This window comes from Cricetulus griseus, chromosome 3 (assembly GCF_003668045.3).
Source record: "Cricetulus griseus strain 17A/GY chromosome 3, alternate assembly CriGri-PICRH-1.0, whole genome shotgun sequence".
In the NCBI taxonomy this organism is placed as follows: Eukaryota; Metazoa; Chordata; class Mammalia; order Rodentia; family Cricetidae; genus Cricetulus; species Cricetulus griseus.
Genome location: NC_048596.1, coordinates 61830763 through 61849214, shown reverse-complemented (window position 1 = coordinate 61849214; position 18452 = coordinate 61830763). Strand labels below are relative to the sequence as shown.

Sequence of the window (18452 nt, the reverse complement as noted above, 5' to 3'; positions counted from 1 at the left end):
CCAGACACACAGCTAGTGTTCAGTAACCATCACACAACTTAACTATGGCCAGACAACAGAATCCCCAGGCCAGAGAGGCAGAAATCAGGTCTATTTGACTTACACCTCGCTTTACATCGAGGCTGCAGGATTTCAGCCTCATTCCTACTTCCTAATTAGACATTTTCCAATTCCATCCGCTTTGCAAGAACACCACAGTGTGAAATCCCAGAATGTGGCTACTGGACAAATAAGAGTCACTTGGATGTGGCCAGGCCCTGTGGTCCACCCTTGAGGACTAAGTCCTCTGTGTCCAGCCTCAAACCGGCTTGTTTGGACAGGGCCCTGATGGGAATAGGTCCTGATGGGAGGGTGGGATGAAGAGCTGGACTCTGCTAGACTAGGTACACCCCCTAGGTGGTGTGACCCAAGGTTATTACCAACCATTCAAACCAGGAGGTGGCTCATCCCACAGGTGTTCACACACCTGTGGATGATGTGCTGGCTACGCAGGTAGTCCAGGGCCAGGGCCATCTCACAGATGTACAGCCTCACTGTGTCCTCCGAGAACTGGACATTCTGCTGTAGGTGGTAGCGCAGGTCTCCACCCAGAAGCAGATCCACCACCATGAACATGTCCTCCTCATCCTGGAACGAATACCTGTGGGCACCAGGGGAAGATTCTTGGCATATGAATGGCTAGGGAGCCAGAGCAATGGGTCCTGCCACACCTGGTCCTTCCTCCTTCCAATCAGATTGTGTTCCTGCCTAAGGCAGTGTCTACACCTCTGCTCAGAGCTGCAGCAAGACACTAGGGAAAACAGAACAGCCAGACCCCTACGGGTGGCTCAGCTGCAGAGCAGAGGTGCCCAGAAGTGACAACTGGAGAACAAAAACAGTGTGCATTCCTGGGCTGCTGTTTCAGGCTTCCATGGGTTCTTCTATGAGAATAAAAAAAATTAAAAAAAAAAAAAAACCACTGGTAACAGAAGAACGTGAGACAGTGCCAATGAGATGCTTTGCTGGAGCTGGGCAAGAAATTCATGCTTAAGGACTAGAAGCCATGGTAGTGATGGTGGCAGTGACAGTGGTGGTGATTAAAGATGGTGTCTGGGTATGAAATCCCAGAATGTGTCTATTGGACAAATAAGAGCCACTTGGATGTGGCCAGGTGGTGATAGAGATGGTGGGGAAAGTGATGGTGGCGGTGGCGGCAATGGTGGTGGTGATGACAGTAATAAAGATGCTGGGGGTAGTAGTGGTGACACTGATGATAATGAAAATGATGGTGACAGGAGCTGAACAATTCTTTAAGGACTTTCTTCCACTCAGTAATTTCTTTTGTGAGCTCTCAGAGGTAAGTCCAATTTCTAAACAACTGACTCTTTCATGAAGGAAGTCACAGAGAATTCAGTTTCATGTGGTGTCCCCCTTCCTGTCCTCCATAAGCCAGCCTTTCTCATCCTCAGTAGAAAGTGGCCTGGGTAAGGTGGCACAGGCGGGAATCTAAGGAAGGAGTCAGGAAGAGGGTCAAGGAGCAAAAAGACCCGGGATGCCACGGCAGTCCCAGTGCACGCAGCCCTAGATGTCAGGTGACATCCCCCAGAGGGCTGGTGTATGGAGAGGTAGAGTCTGATATAGATTCTGAACTCCTGGCTTATGGCCCAAGTCTCGCCAACATCTGCACAGTTGCGGAGAGCAGCACTGGGACCTTCTGCTCACTACTGAGTAGACAACTAAGAGGTGAGGTGTGTGGTCTACAGCATGGTGGGGAACTCAACCCAGAATCCGTGTACCAGGCCCTGAACACAGAAGCTGAATAGATAGATGGTGGGAGCAGGGAGGACCAGCACGGGAGAGGAGGAATCCCATTGGTATTAGAGCCAAAGAACAGCAGGGCCCCTTGTCCCACTCCAGGGCAAATCCTGCTATAGGGAGCATCCCTGTGGGTAAATCCCACTGCAAGGGGCATCTGTGGCAGCCCTCGTGTGGGCTCACCAGAGGTTCACCAAGAAGACATGCTCAATCTCCTGCAGGATCTCCAGCTCCCGGAAGACATTGCGGACCTCGTCACGCTCGATGCATTGCTGCTTGTTCATGTACTTCATGGCATACATTTTCTCAGTGTCCCGCTTCTGCACGATGCACACCTGGAGGGCCAAGGGCCAGAAAGCAAACTCTTCAGCTGCCTCCACACTGAAGGAGCCAGGATTCCCAGCCGACTGTGGGATAAGGCTGTGAACAGACCCCTTCTACAGACTGGCAGAATCCAGTTTCAGGCAACCTAGACAAGAGTCCTCGTTTTGTGGTGGGCTGGCTGTGTGGAGTGCTAAGCCCCTCACCAGCCTTGACCTGTGTAAGCAGTTACACCTACCAAGCTTTAGTACCCTCTTCTGTCTCAGGGCTCACATCAGCATGCAGCTTTGAGGGTTCATGTGTTTAAGCGCCTAGCTTCCAGCTGCTGGCGCTGTTTTGGAAGCTTGCAGAAGCTTTAGCAGGTAGAGCCTTGCTGGAGGAAGTAGGTCACTGTGTTTGGGAGCAGGGGTAGAGGGCTGGTTTGGCCCTACTTCCTGTCTGCTCTCTGCTTCCTGGAAATGCCCTCACGGACCCATGCAGAGGTGTGTCTCTTAGTTGATTTCCATTCCAATCAAATTAGCATTCAAGATAATCATCACCGGAATGAAGAGGAGAACCCACTTAGTACAAAGCCGTGCATCCACCACGGGATCACAGTTTCCATTGAGAAGGGACTGTCCACGACAGCAGGACCCTGTGCAGTCATTAAGGCACGGCACTTTCTGAGCATTGCACTGTCATGGCCAACTACTTAGCAGAAAGGAGCAGGTGATAAGGATGAGGTGAGGAGAAAAGTAGCGGGTGTCCCTTGTGGCCAAGGAATGCCAATCAGAACCAAGGACAAAGATTCTCAAAGGGAAACAGGAAGTTAAAATACAAAAAAAAAAAAAAAACAAAAAACCTGATACTGACTGAGCCAGTACCTGGTGCCATTGCAAACCACAGTGACCCTCTTAAGCACAGGTGATCAGGTAACCAGAGCCATTGCCGAGGGTTTCTACAGACTGTGGTCTCCAGGTCTTCATAGAATGCTAGATGCTGGTTGGAATGATTCTGGACCTCAGGGTAGGTGAGACTTCCAGGTGTCACCAAAAAGCCTGGAGCTCACCATACACCTCAGTGGCAGTGGCCTCAGACCAAAATCTCTGGATCTGCCCTGAGACAGCCCACGTTTCTTTTCCTGGGAATACACACAAGGCAAAAGATCTCTAGGACTGACTTCTAATCCCTACACCCAGCAGCCTCCTGTCACAGAGTGGTAAGCTTAATACTGCCATTCAGCCATTGACGACCGAAAGGACTTTTAATGACATGTAACAACTTTGGAACACCAAGCAAGGACATTAAGCTGTGCAGTATAAACAGCAGGGCGACACACAGTCTGCAGAGAAGCTAGATGTGAGCCATGGAGATGAAAGCGGCCGGGGTGGATGGAAGCCGTGAAGACACTTCTTGGCTGTGGTTTTAGTCACTCTACTATGATGCTCTGATGACATCTGGGGGTGCTTCTATGGACCCTGTCCTACAGCAGTGGTAGGGCTGTCTGGAACTCTGATCTTGGATGAAGGGTCTGTGGATGAAGTGGCTGAGCAGCTTCTCCCAGTCCTGAGCCCTACATATCCTCCCACCATCCAGAGACACACCCTCTGTATCCACAACTGCAGTTTCCAAGGCAACACTGCATACATAGCACCTTGCCCACAAACATTGCAAGCCCAAGGGAGCTGAGCCTGAGATATGATGCCACCAGGCTATGGAGGGGATATCTGACTGTCTCTAGAAGCCCACCTACCTCAGCATAAACTCGCCAGTGGCACAAAAACAGCCAGGTCCCTGTGCAGGCCACAAAGACACTTGCAAAACTCTTCTGGAAATTTCCTCCGCTGGGGCTGTTGCCCCAGGAAGACTCTGGCTCAGGGAAGGGAGCTCACCCTGAATACACACCAGCTCCTACCTCCAAGGCTCACCACAACCCCTGTACCCCAATCTCAGCACTGCTTTTGAGGAGCAGGCCTATGGGAGCAGGTGTTGGGTGTAGGGCCCATAGAGGACATTCAGAGAAGGGGGTCTTGTCTCTGAGAGTGGATTGGGCCAAAGATCTTTCTCAAATCTTTCCTTTCATTAAAAAGATTAAAGCCAAGTGGGGCTGTACTGAGTTGATAGAGCAATTGTCTAACATGCACAAAGTCCTGGTCCAACCCCCAGCATTGCATAAAACTAGATGTGGTGGTGCATTCCTGTAAACTCAGCAATGAGGAGACTAAGGCAGCTCAAGGTCATCCTTAGCTACATAGTGAGTTCAAGGCTAAACATAAGACTCCCTAAAACACAAGAAAGAAAAGAAAAAGGAAGGAAGGTGTGGTTTGACTAAGAACGACCCCATAGATTCATAAGGAGTGGCATTGTTGGAGGTGTGGCCTTGTTGGAGGAAGTGTGTCACAGCAGGGTGGGCTTTGAGGTTTCAGAAGCTCAAGCCAGGCCCAATGGCTCACTGTCTCTTCCTGCTGCCAGCAGATCCAAATGTAGACTACCTCCCCAGCTACCTTCACGGCATCATGTCTGCCTGGGTGCCACCATGCTTCCTGCCATGATGATAACGGACTGATGTTTTCCTTTGTAAGAGTTGCCATGCTCGCCAGGCGGTGGTGGTGCACGCCTTTAGTCCCAGCACTGGGGAGGCAGAGGCAGGAGGATCCCTGAGTTCAAGACCAGCCTAGTCTACAAGAGCTAGTTCCAGGACAGCCTCCAAAGCCACAGAGAAACCCTGTCTTGAAAAAAGCAAACAAACAAACAAAACAAACCAACCAAACAAGCAAAGAGTTGCCATGCTCATGGTGTCTCTTTACATCAATAAAGCCCTAACTAAAATAGAAGGGAAAAAGAAAAAAAAGAGGGACAGACACACACACACAGAGGGGGGGAGAGAGAGAGAGAGAGAGACAGAGAGAGAAAGAGGGAGGGAGAGAGGGAGGGAAGGAGGGAAGGAGGGAGGGAGGGAGGGAGGAAGGGAGGGAGGGAGGGAGGGTGGGAGGAGTGAGAAAGAGCTCAAAGGTGGTTTCCAAAAAAGTCATAGGGTTCACTAGCTGGCTGCCCAGGATACATAAGAATATAAACCCAAAAGGGCAAAAGGGCCTTAGACAGCCAGTTTTACTAACCTTTCTGTGTCCCTGTATGTGTTCCATGGACTGTCAAGCTAAGTCAGTCACCCAGAAATCAGGCTAACAAAAAGAAGGTGAAAATCATGGCTACTGGGCAGCTATGCAAATGTGTCTGAATAAACACGGTGGCACCAAAAGCCAAACCATCTGCTTGTTCACACTGGCTCTGCAAACACACTCTCAGAGCTTCTGCGCCTGCTGAGAAGGCAGCTGGATCCACCTCTGTCCTCTTGCTAGAAGATCCAAATGTCCTGGAAGGGAGCTGCAGCAGGGCCCTGAGCAACAGGTAGAGCTGACCCAAAGGCCCCTGGCCAGAGTTCCGAAAGAAGAAAAACTCAGAATGCCTCAACAGCCCTTCGGTAGCATCTGGCCACTTCTCAGAGTCCACCCACCCCCAAACCAGCACTGGCACAAGCCTAGCCAGGTTTGTGTACAGGCCACGGAAATCCCTGCAAAACTCTGCCTGGCTCTCAGACTAGTTGTGTCTCCTCCTGGGCATTCTGAACTTGGATAGACCTTGACATCAATCCCACTCCATGATTCCCAGGATGAGCTCCTGGGCTAGAACAGGGTGGCCTCTGGGCACCTCAGCTCAGTCTAGGACTAGGGGTCAAGCCAAGTCAGCCACGGTTGCTACTAAACAGCATCTGCCCATTCAACAGTCTTGCCCACAAGGTTTCCCTCAAGTCAAGCATGGAGTTGTGACTCAGCACAGTGACAGCCCGGTCAGGGAGGGAGTTAGAACTATGCCACTCTGGCACAATGACTATTTTGAATTGAAGGTACTTTTAAAGAGAACAGACACCAGCCAATAGCTGACCATGCTGTCTCCTAAAAGCAAGAGCTAGACTCCCTCCCTTCCCTAAACTGGAAGGGAAGCAACATCCTTACTCAGAACCCAAGATTAGAATGGGAGAGCTGTGAAGACCATACTTGTAGCTGTTCCTGTTTAATCCTCCTACATGATCTGGTTGCTTCCTTGCAGGTCAGTAGCTATGAGATGCCAGTAGTTCTTGGTCAGACCACCTAGACAGCTAGATGCCTTGGGCGCTGCCTAAGTACTGGCCTTCATGGGCTCAGCTCTGTCCAGAGACTGTGTGCTATCATGGGGCCCCTCCCTATTAGCACATGGGTCAGGTTAGCAGCACCCACTATCTCCTGAGCAACAGGAAGTCCCATTTGGGGTGGCACCTGTAGAGGGTCTTATGTCATCTCTGGTTTAAGATGTCTTTATAAGAAGATTGTGACTCAGACCTTCCCAGCATCAGCAACCACCAAGGAGACCCAGGAACCTTGCTTTCCCTCTTGTCTTCTGTTTCCCTACTGAAGACAGCAGTCCCTGCAGGGGCAAGGCCATCAGGCACAGACGCATTTGTCACCTCAGTCCTCTGCAGTATGGGGAGAGATGCTTTGCAGGATTTTCCATTAAGACTGCTAGGTCAGGCTAGACCTCTTACCCTATAGACAGGGTTAGGGTCTTAGACATGGCCCACTGGCCCAGACCTCTCTGACCCAGCTTTCTGGTCATGAGATTGGCCATAGATGAATGCCCCGTTTGGATCAAAGAAGCAGGAGTGATATGCCCCTTCTCTAAGCTCCAGATGTCCCTCCCTGCCTCAGGTGTCCTCACAGCTGCCCCCAAAGCTTCTGCACCAAGACATTTTTAGTTGTCTGTACGCACTCCTCCACCTGCTCCTGCTCTGGAAAGCTTTGGAGGCTGTTCTGTGATTGCAGAGGAACCCGTAAAGGTCAGCATGTGGACCCAGGAGGCACCTGTCTGGGTCCTAGGCTAGTTCAAGGGTGTCCCTGGAGTCCCCTCTCTGAGACTCACTCTTCCCTCTTTTTCTCCCTTTTTCCAGGGTTATGGAGAGCATACAGAGACAGGGCAGCTGCAGAATACTTGGCATAGGCTTGCAGAAAAGTCCTTCTGATGGCATGTGAGGGGCAGCTTGTGTGAATTGGGGCTGTAGGGCAGTGGAGGCTGGAGAACATGACCCAGTCACTCTCCAGAAAGTGGGTGACACAGATCACTCTGCCCTACTCCATGAATATGACAGGAAGAGCCTGGGTAGTGGGGGGGGGGCGACTACTGAGATGTCAAGTCTGTGGATAGAGGATCCCTGGGGGTTTGAGAAGCCCCATCTGCTCCAAGACTGAGCCAGTGGCCGGTTGGCAGGCCCCACAGTCAGAACGACAGGGGAAAGCACAGGCAGCTGAGTGCTGAGCCGCAGATTTTTTCCCCCTGAGCTAGCTACAATCCTTTTTTTAAATTATTATTTTGAAAGCCTATTGAAAATTTCAGAATGAAAATAAGTGTCAGCCGCAGCAGGCCACCCAGCCTACCAAGTCCTGGATCCAGGCCCTTCTCTGCCTGAAGCTCATTCTTCTCCCACTGAGCAGAATTATAAACTACCGGTTAGAGCCCAGGCCAGTCAGAGCATGGGCACAGGGGCTTCTTGTCTCCCTCCCCAATACCTCTTCAAGCAGGAGGCAGAGAAGGCCGATCACTTCGAAGACAGAAGTGAATGGGCTGAGAAACTACCCAAGGAGGGCCTACCTTTGGGAGGGCAGGAGGGTCTTTGCCCTAGGTTATTCTGTCCCTTTTGTGCCTCCCCTATGAAAGCTGCCTACATAACCCCTGCATAGGGTCAGCCATATACGCCCACATACATCACAGGCCCTTTCTCTAGGATCCTTGGGGGGACAGAGAATCCTTCCCTCACTCAGTGCAGAAACCCCACAACTACTGCCAGGGAGATTCTCTATAATTTTCACAGTACTGGCCCCAACAAGGAACCACCAGGAGCTGCTACCAGCTACAGAGTCACAAAGAAACAAAGGGAGCAGCATGCAGCCATAGATTTCCAGAGCTTTTGGGATTTTGATTCCTGAGTCTAAGGACGGCCCAGGTATGGTGAGAGCCTCTGGAAACATGACCAAGCTGAGGGTCTGAAGGTCATGGATGAAGGTGAACCCTAAATCAATGGCAGATATCCTCACAGAAGAAAAAAAAAGTATAGGGAGACATAGAGGACAAGGCCACATAGAGATGGGATAGATGAGAACATACGGGTCCTGATGATGGGGGCAGACAGCCACAAGCCAAGGATTGCTACTAAAGACTTCAACAGCCTCCAGGAGCCCGTAGGGACTGAGGGTCTTTCTCTCTTGCCTATAGGAAGAGTCAGTCCTGCTTCCATGTCAGGCCTCAGTTTCCAGAGAGAGTATGGGTTGTGGCTGTTTGCAGCTGGCATGTAGTGGGACTTTGCTTCAGTCCCAAGAAGTCAAACTGCTTGTCCATCCTGAGCACACCCATTGTGGCTACACCGGCTCCCCAGGGGAGCCAAGACCTTGGCCTAAACTTGTAGTGCACCCTCACCTGGAGGCACCTTCTCTCTCTTTTCTATCTGCTGATCTGGCCCCTAACTCCTCCTCTCCTTATGGATCCAAACCTTCCCACACAGGCTGGCCTGCCCATGTCACTGCTGATTAGGGCTGGCCACAGAGCTGTGGGCTGTGGACACACAGCTGCTAGGGAAGATACTGAGTTTTGCCCTTAAGATGGGCTTCATTAATTGTATCTAAGTGCCTTTTGGTGGAGGCAGCTGAGGAGGTTTTAAGCCCAGCCGGAAAAGCCTGGCTCTGCTGGCCTCCAATGCCATCCCCTACAAAGAGGCTCCAAGGAGGAGTTTTATGCTGCCCTGATTTCTGCTGCAGGTATGGCGGATTCAGCAAAGCAACCTTTCAAAAGGTGAAAGGAGACCCAGGGTCTCTTACAGCTAAGCTTTTGCAGCAGGCCCCACTGAACTATTTCCTCAAAAGAAATCGGTCTGGGCTTTCCGGGCCACTTCCTCAGTAATCCACTTACACCAGACAAAGAGAAAGCGTGATCAGATCTCAGAGGAGTGAGCCCTGCTGCTCCTGGGGCGGCAGGGTGCCCTGCAAAATGCCACTGCTCAGCCTGGAATAAGCTGGTGACTAATGGCAGTGTAAGTGCCATTCCAATTGAACACTGTTTACGTATCTTGCAGATTTAAATGATTCACCCCAAGCTCTTTTTCTTCCCAAGTCACTTTTGTTCCTCAGAAAGCAAAGGGCTGACAACAGGTACTTAAAGCCTTGGAACACTGTAATGAACCCACCTCCTGGGAATAGTAAAGCCCAGGGAAGGCAGACTGGACCATGGGGGACCAGGTCAGGATCCTGCCTTCCCCAGGATTCTGTTGGTTGCCAATCCAGCAGCAGAAAAATCACAGGATGGGTCCCGGAGAAGGTGTATGTAGTTGCCAGACCTTGGCAGGGGTGCCTGGGTAGGGCACAAAAAGAACAGTGTCCCCCAAACAGAGCCAAGCAACTCGTGCAGAAGCACAGCAGGGTGAGGGCAAGAATGGAGAAGGGTGTTTAGATGACTCGCAGGAATCCCTGACAGCAAAAGACCACACCATTCTCTTGCTTCTCCCAAGAGGCTGCGATCTTGATCTCTTTGAGGTCAGTGCTCCTCATATATCATCCTGGTCATTTCCTGGATCAGCTCCTACTGTGCCCCAGTGTCCAGCACCTGTCTTCAGCCTAGACCAACTCCCTTGCTTGTGTCTGTGTCCAGCTGTCCCTTACTGTCCCCTAACCTCTGTCCCTCAGAAACGTCAGGGGAATGCTTGTCCTTGAGAAGGTACCGTCTGGAGGGGGTATCTAGTTCTGTGTAGTAAGGAGAGGGACACACACAAGGAAGAGAGAAGGGCATAAAGACTTGGTTTCCTCAACTCTTACACACTGCTCCCTGGGCAGCAGCTGGTGAAACTAAAGAAGCTTTGGATGTCACGATGTATTAGTCACATCTTGTCATTGTAACAAGATACCCGACAGAAGCCTCTCAAGTCTCGAAAGATTTACTTTGGCTCGAAGCTTAATAAGGTACAGTTCACCATGGTAAGGAAGTCATGATGGAGTCCATGGTAGCAGAACCCCGAGGCTGGGACTCCAATATCCCACAGGATCAAGCAGAGATGCATGTTGGTGCTTGGATTTATCTCCTTTTCTTCCCCTTTTCTTCGATCTGGGTCTCCAGCTCATGGGATGGTGCTGTGCCCACTGAGGGTAGGTTTTCCTCCTGAGTAAAGACTCTAGGAATACTCTCATGCATATCAAGTGGTTAACTCATAAGTGTGGCATCAATACATGAAGACAGCAGGCCGGTGGAACAGAATGGAAAATCAAGAAACAGACCAAGCTGCACAAGGACACTTCTTGGGCCATTACTGGTGGCTTCTCAAACTTAAGCTTAAAAAATGGACTTTTTAATAAGTGATGTTGGGATCAACTAAGTCAGAGGAAAACTGGAGCCATGCCTGACACCACAAGCCAGAATAATAACTCCAGGTTGTGAGTTTCAATCTGACACATAAAACCTAGAAACAATAGAAGAAAACATGAAGATGTCTCCAAATGGAAGTAGGGGCAAATTTCTGTGGCTCTGAATCCAAAAGCAATTTGGAAAATAGTTGATAAAAATGGTTGCATGAAAGAAAATACTGTGCATGGGAAAGGGTGTGTAAATGAACTTGAAAGACAAGAAAACTGAGAAAGTACTTGCAACTTGGGTCAGAAATCAAGGTTGTCATTTCTAATAAATATATATCAAGTTCCAGAAACAAAGAGAAATATCAACTAAAGAAGAAAGTGAAAAAATAGGCAAATTAGCCTACCATAAGAGAAATGCAAGGCAAAGCCAAGTGAGTTGCTTCGCCTTGTCTGTCAGACTGGCAAAAATCCAAGCAGCTGGCAACACGCCCTATGGCAGGCACCCTGTGGACCACAATGGTGCCACCCCTATGCAGGGAGACTTGGCAATTTCTAGCACAGTTCGTGTGTACCACCCTCCAGCCCACATACTCCACTTCTAGGAACTAGCCCAAAGACATATTGCAGAAGCACACAGGCATGGCTAATGCATGAGGCATAAGGAGAGTGGGGCTTGTTGGCACACCTTCAGACTTAACAACACATCATGACATGAATGGCTGGCAGAATGATGGCCTCCAGAGGCACACGTGACCCAAACCTGGAACCTGTAAATGTGTAACTATACATGGGAAAGGGACTTTTCAGCCATAATGCTGATCTTGGGCGAAGGACAGCATCCTGGACCAAAGACATCTGATGCTGCCACATGGTCCTTGCCAGGCAGTGCTGGAGGCAGGGGAGCTCAAGTCAGAGAAGAGACATAAGACAGAAACAAGTGGCAGCAAGACCACCACTCAAAGAGTGAGGAAATCCTCTAGATGTGGGAGGTGGATTTGAAATGGATTCTACCATGGAGTGTCCAGAAGGAATGCAACCCAATCCATACGAGGCTGTAATAGATAAGTGGTCAGCACTCATGAACAATGGCTGTCAAGGTCAGATGCACACAGGTCTCAGGCAGAAGCAAGGCTCTCTTGTGGTGACATATTATTTATTAACGCTTGCCTGAGGATTCAGAAAGCAAAGTCAGCCACAAGCCATAGAAGCCAGGCACACACCTTTGATCCCAGCATCCAGAAACTAGGAGGTGGTGGTACATATCTTTAATCCTTGGACTCAGAATTAAGAGGCAGACATATCTCTTTGAATCTAAGGCCACCGAGATCTACATAAGATTGGGTAAGTCTGAAAGAGAATTATAGCTCACACCTTTAATCCCAGGACTCATGAGAGGTATATATGACAGGAACAAGGTCTCAGTATAGAGGCATTCATTCTTTAGCCACATTGAGAATAGGAATGGCCCAGCCCTGATAGAGGTAAGAGCTCTCTGGTAGCTTGCCTGCTTTGCTTCCCTGATCTTCAGGTTAAACCCCAATATCTGTCTCTGGGTCATTTATTTATCATGTTACACTCTCTGATGATGGAGCCTTGCTTCAGTCACAGGTGATCCGACAAAGACATCTAGAGATGGAAAGGGTCTCACAGACAGGGTCTCTCAGGACACAGCAACCTGGGCCTTAACCAAACTACACAGCAGGGGAAGGAGGGGCACATACAGACCAAGGAGACCACCCACTTGTGTACAGACACATTGTCAACCTGATTCAGAGAAGTAGTAATATAACAGTCACGAGGTCATCAGGAGAATGCTGACCCTGACCCATGTTCACAGGACTACAGGCGTGAAAAAGTTTTGTAGCTATGTTTAAAAAAAATCATCCTTGTGCTTTGGAGATACCAACTGAAATACAGAGAGAAGATGTGAGCTGCTCTCTGTAATTTAGTTTAATGCATCACAGAGTCAAGGGAGAGGAATGGCTTCCGCAGGGGGTAGCCAGGTCTACTTTTGAGCTGTGGACCTCAGTGGCTCAGGACAGACCCAAAGCTGCTGTTGACAGTGGTCAGAGGAGAGGTACAGTCAGCATTAGCATTCACTGGGCTTTGCTCTATTCAGAGGCCTGGAACCTCAGGCTCAGGATGAGATGAGGACAGCCTTCCACAGAAAGGGTCAACACTTGCTCTACTGTCCTGGCCCTAGAAACTTGTGAATTAGTACAAGGCATGAGGCTCCCACAAGGGGGCGACACACTGAGCAGAGATGGGCCTTTGGAGTGCCCAGATAGAGAAGGAAATGAGGTATGTGGTGAACCTCAAAGCATGGCCTGTATCCTGGACAGCTGTGTTCCCCAGCCCTGTGAGCTTTACCAGCAAGGGGAGCTCCTCCAGGCCCAAAAAGCAGGGAACAACCACCCTGTTCCCAGCAAGGCCACCCTCAGCTGAACACCCTTGTTTGGTCCTCTCAAGCCAAACCACCCGAGTACCAGGTATGGCAGGGGGATGACAACGGCCTTCACACGCCTAAGCAGAGAAGAAAGCAAGAGCTCTCTGCCTAAGCCCGTCTTGAGGGAAGCAGCTATTTTGAAGGCACCAGCACTGCCTGGGTGACCCTGAGAGGCAAGCCTGGCACATTCACATCGTGTTTTGGCCCACTTAGGAGCATGTGATAAATGCTCTGCTTCATGCTGTCCCTGTGGGGCGGTGGCCAGGAGCTTTCTTTGTCCTGTGGTGGCAGCAGAGAGAGCCCAGAATGGAGCTGTTAGAAGAGGGACTTGCAACAGGCAGCTGATGCCCCAGGCCATAGCATTCTCAGCCTTCACAGCCCCCATGGCACTGTTGGTGCCCATAGTACCCACAGTTCCTGTGACACTCCTAGGCCGCCCCAGCCCTGGTGGTACCCTCGCCAAGACTCAAAGTACAGCAGCTCTCAAGAGAACATCTCTTCTGATCTAATGAGGGAGGAAGCCCCTCCCCTTATTCAGCCTCTTGTGGCTGGTGCTGACCTCACCTCCCGACCTTTAGGAACCCCCTGTAGCTATGCTCAGATCACCTGTGGGTTTCTTTCACCTCCAGTCCTGGAAGGGGCAGAGTCCTTTTTGATCCTCAGCATTTCCCCCTCTTCAAAGCCACTGCCGCCAGCAGCCCTGGTTTTCATGGAGAAAGGCCACTGGTGGGGACACCCTCAGTGTGGGAGGCACAGGGAGCCTCCTAGAGTGAGGACAGGGCCCAGATGGCTTCTAGAGAGGTCTGTGCTTGGAGGCCCACAGAAGAGAAGTTCAGAGGACATCAGGCAGACTGAGTGCCCCAAGGCCACTTCAGTGAGGGTCGCAGGCACAAAAGTTCACAGTTCACTCAAAAAAAATTTTTTTTTGAGGCAGGGTTTCTCTGTGTAGCTTTGGAGCCTATCCTGGCACTCACTCTGGAGACCAGGCTGGCCTCGAGCTCACAGAGATCCGCCTGCCTCTGCCTCCCGAGTGCTGGGATTAAAGGCATGTGCCACCAACGCCCGGCTAGTTCACTCAGAATTTAAATCCCGGAACCAGCCTGGGCCTGAGTGGCAGAGCTCTGAGATGGAAAGGTGAGGGTTAGCACCCTGTAGCTGGGCCAGTCTGTATGAGATTCACTCCGACCTGACAACTGTCCACTCTGAATGTCTCTACGGCCCTCCCGAGTCCATCTGCTGCTGTGGTCCCCTAAGAGGACATCAGTTCCTACTAGAAGGGGTCCTCTTGCCTCTTTCCTCCTCCACTAGTATGAGCATGTTTTCTGTTACAACCAACAAAATCAGCAAAAGTTCAAACAAGAGTCAGTTTCAAGCCAGTCTAGGTCCCAACCGACATAGTCAATGGATACCACTGTTTTGAGGTCTCCAGGGCACACTACCTGACAAATGAGATAGCCCAGTAAATGTGCTTGGCCCTAGGAAGGTCTCATCAACCTCTGCCAATGGGGTAGACTCCACGGGATGTCCATGAGAGGGGACTAGGCTGGTGCTTTAGCCAGAGCCTGTGTGCTGCAGGATCAGAGGGTCACAAGCTGTGGGAAATGAGGCTCAGACATGTACAGGGAACATAGAAGCTGTGCTCAGGGTCAGCAGCACCAGGCATCAGGCAGAGACTTCTGCAGCCATTCAATACCATCTGATATTGGTAACTCTAGTGGCCACCTTGAGCTTACATTAGTGATGCTGACGATTGATGCTCCCTACATTGTGACAGCCAGTCCCAGGATAGGCCCACAAAGCAATGGCCCTGACATCTACATCACAAAGATTTGAGATGCTAAACCCTAAAGTTGAAGATTCAAGGCCTGAATGTCTTGGGAGAAAAGAGTGGAGCTAATTAATGTGACAGGCAAGAAAGTCACTTGACACTGCCATAAGCATCAAAGGTAAGTTGCTGCTAGCACACTGCTCTCCATCCTGTTATTATCAGAATCCACTGGCTGTGAACATGGAAGATAGATGGTACCACCTGCCCAACTCAGATGACACAGGCTGCCTCCCAGTGACCTTCTCATTCTGGTGTCTTGGGTGGTCCATATAGGCTGTAGGCAGAACTGGCCCCAGCAGGTGATCCAGGCCCCATGATTCAGTATTAACAACTGGGTCACATCCCAGAAGTCAGGCATCTCTGAGCTCTCTGTGGTCATGACTGGCCTCCCGCTGCTGTGTGGAGCAGCGTCTTAGAACCAGATTCTCCGCAGACAGACTCGGTGAACCAGAGGCCCAGTGATGTCCCACAATATTCCTGGCAGGATGCAACTGCTGAGAGGTTGCCATGGCAACTACAGTGCTATCTTGTCTCTGAAATGCTGGGTAAGGCAAGGTGTCATCAGTGGGGGCCGCATTAACAGATCTGTCAGGTAAGGGTAAGGGGGGCCCTGGCCCAGCCTCACACCAGCCAAAGCCCCCAAATTGCATGACCACATCTGAGGATGATTTTCCTCCGGCTAAAGCCTCTCCTGGATCATCTGAGGATTTAAGGACTCAGCAGGGTGGAACTCCTGGATTGGTTGGGGACTATGTCAAAGGGATTTGCACCCAACTCTCTTAGTTCTTTCCCCATAAGCTTAAGAACACAGATGTTGTCAGTATACTTGGACTTCCTACTGGTGTGCACTCCCTCCTTTCCTATATAAGAGCTCCACGAGTCCTTCTGTGAGAGCTCTGCAGTCACAATGCTAGGCCCAGCTCCTTGGAAATGAGGCCTCATGCCCAGACTGTAGTAGGGGAAATGGGGCAGGTTTCCCTCCCTAGGAATCACTGTGTCCAGGCACCCTGCAGCCTGTGTGTGAGTTGTGATTGGCCTTAGTCTGGGGACAGAAAGAAGAAGAAAGAGGTTCTAAGGAACATAAAGTGACAAGGGCAGAGAGAGGTTAGAGAAAAAGGTGAATGAAGAGATCCATCCAATTTGAAACTGCCCATAAGGCCCTAGGCAGGTTGAAATTCCTGCCAAAACAGCAAACTCTGCCTGCTGTGCCAAAGCCAATCAAGGTACTAAATCCCTACCTGGACTAGGTCTCCTTCATGCCCTAGGACATCCAGACCCTGGAGTCAGGCATCTCCTCGGGATCTTGAGAGGGTCCCATTGATCTTCCACTTGTGATGTCACTTCTCGGGATCTTCAGGACCACCACCTTACCCTACACTGACTGACGTCAACCTTCAGCCTTGAGCCTATTTGGTACATCACAGGAAACAAGCCTCTAAAACTCCACACACCCCCCGGAAGCTGGAACCAGGTCCTATTTTCCCAGCAAGAAATGCCCACAGGCTGCAAGATTATGACTGTGACCGCCTAGACCCCAAATTGGGTACAAGTTCCGTATCCAAACCTGTCTAGCCTCTGCTCAGCCATAATAGCGCTCAAGGAAGCAGCCTTTCCCTTCACTACTGGGGAGCCGTTATGGTGGGAGGGCTGATGGGCAGGACCAACAACAGGATGCACAGATCAAACAAGTCTCCAAATGGAAAAAATGAATCGCTTACTACAAGAACCAAACACCACACAGAACAGAACAGCACACAACTCTAAAAACATGTGACAAACAACAAAATATGGGAGACGTGAAGGACGGGTTCCAGTGACATCCCCAAGCCTGCCACTTTGTGGTACTGAATACTGTGAGATGAAGGACAGAAAGCCAACAAATGCAGGAAAGGTTTCCCAAGAGTGACCCAGATCTGCTGAGGACACATCCTCTAGGTGCCCTCCCCACCTCCCCTCTCACTCTCAGTCTTCCTTCTCTAGGATGGCATGCCCCTCACAGAGGGCATAGAGGCACACCTAGCCCCAGATGGGTCTGATCACAAGCCAGCACAGCTCACCTGTACCAACAAGATGTTCCCAGGTATGTCATGTACTCTACCTGAGTGTCCCTTCTCCCTTCTAGATCTGACTCTCAGATCTCACCACATTTTGGGCTACTCATTTTTGTTTGACATGATACAGAAGAAATTAAAAGCTAATAAATACAGCTTTTTCTTCCTCTGTGGCCAGTTTACACACACACACACACACACACACACACACACACACACACACACACACACGGAGAGAGAGAGAGAGAGAGAGAGAGAGAGAGACAGAGACAGAGACAGAGACAGAGACAGAGACAGACAGAGAGATAGACAGAGAGATAGATAGAGAGAGAGAGAGAGAGAGAGAGAGAGAGAGAGATAGAGAGAGAGAGAGAGCTTTCATAATGTCCCAGTGACCCAGTGATAATGATAGCTGGGGCTAGAATCCAATTTCCTGGAATTAAAACAAAAACAGTTTGGGGAGGGTGAGCTTCTAACATATAGCCTCTTCCAATCTTAGAGGATGCCAAGGTTTTAGTCAAAATGAGTGACAATTGAGAGGGCAATGAGGGGAAGGGTAGACACAGAAGTTGAAAGACCGAATAAGCACCCATACCAACAGGAGAGCAGATTTATTTTCTTAGAGTCCTGATCATTCCCACCTGGGTGGTGTGTCTTGGAATGAGTTAGACCCACGTCACTCCCTAGTTAGTTGAGGAGAAGATGGGGTCAGGGAGGGAATCTAAGTGCTGTGCTGCCTCCTGCAGAGGTTCTAGAGCCCTGGGGAGGTGCACACAGACTCTCAGGGAGGAGTCTGAATGGGCCACAGCTCTGAAAGAGGCCTGCTGGGGACAGAGAGTGTGTCATCTGAAGCCTCGCTCCCTCCTAGCATCCTCTAAATATAGCCAGGTTGTCATGATGCCTCAGAGGACTGAAAAAAGGTGGCGGGGTGGGGGTTGGGGGGTGGGGGGCTTTATTCCATCACCACACCTATGATGATTTTATTTCCATGACTGAAGAATGAAGACTGGCCCATCTCCACCCTCCTATCTTCTTGGAGAATAAAACTCCCTTCTCCAAGACATGACTTTTCCAAGTTCTAGATAACTGGTAGGTTTGGTTAAGTCTCCTGCTCTTCTAGGCCAGCCTATCATTTCCAGAATGGATGGAAGCCTGGCAGAAGAGAAGTCTTTCCCTCAACAGCACCCTTCCTACAGGGATGTCTAGGATTCCGATAGGATGTTTCTTGGGGTTTTGGTTAAACAAGAAAGTTGAGTGTGAAGTTCTGACGCCTGACTTAGGGGAATACTAGGGCCATTTGCCACATGCAGGTGACCCTGGGTACTCAGTTCATACTTGATAAAAGAAGACATTGCAAAGCCAATAGGTGGTCAGGGCCAAAGTCATTCTGTCTCAAACTGATGATAGGCATTTCAGCCAGTAGGTCCTTCTAGTTTTCATATTCACTGCCATACCAGTCATTCAATGTTTGACTTTCTATTTCTGTATTTCTGATTTAAGCTATATTTCCCAAGCAACTGCCTGTGTGTCCCAGTTCACTCTTCTGAATGGAAACAACCCAGCAGACTCCTTCCCAGGAACAACTTTAAAGGGCTCCCTGAACAACAAACCCATTA

The 18452-nt window shown here is 50.1% G+C and overlaps 1 protein-coding gene across 3 annotated transcripts in view; it reads right to left on the bottom strand.

The window, feature by feature from the left end:
* Stk32c (serine/threonine kinase 32C) overlaps positions 1–18452 on the bottom strand; it is an 81272-nt gene that overhangs the window by 12790 nt on the left and 50030 nt on the right. For all 3 annotated transcript variants that reach the window (XM_027409074.2, XM_035441280.1, XM_035441281.1), the window contains 2 exons: positions 1978–2129; positions 467–640 (listed from right to left, as the gene is read on the bottom strand). In XM_027409074.2, the coding sequence (XP_027264875.1) occupies positions 467–640; positions 1978–2129 (326 nt within the window). The remainder of the gene's footprint in view (positions 1–466; positions 641–1977; positions 2130–18452) is intronic.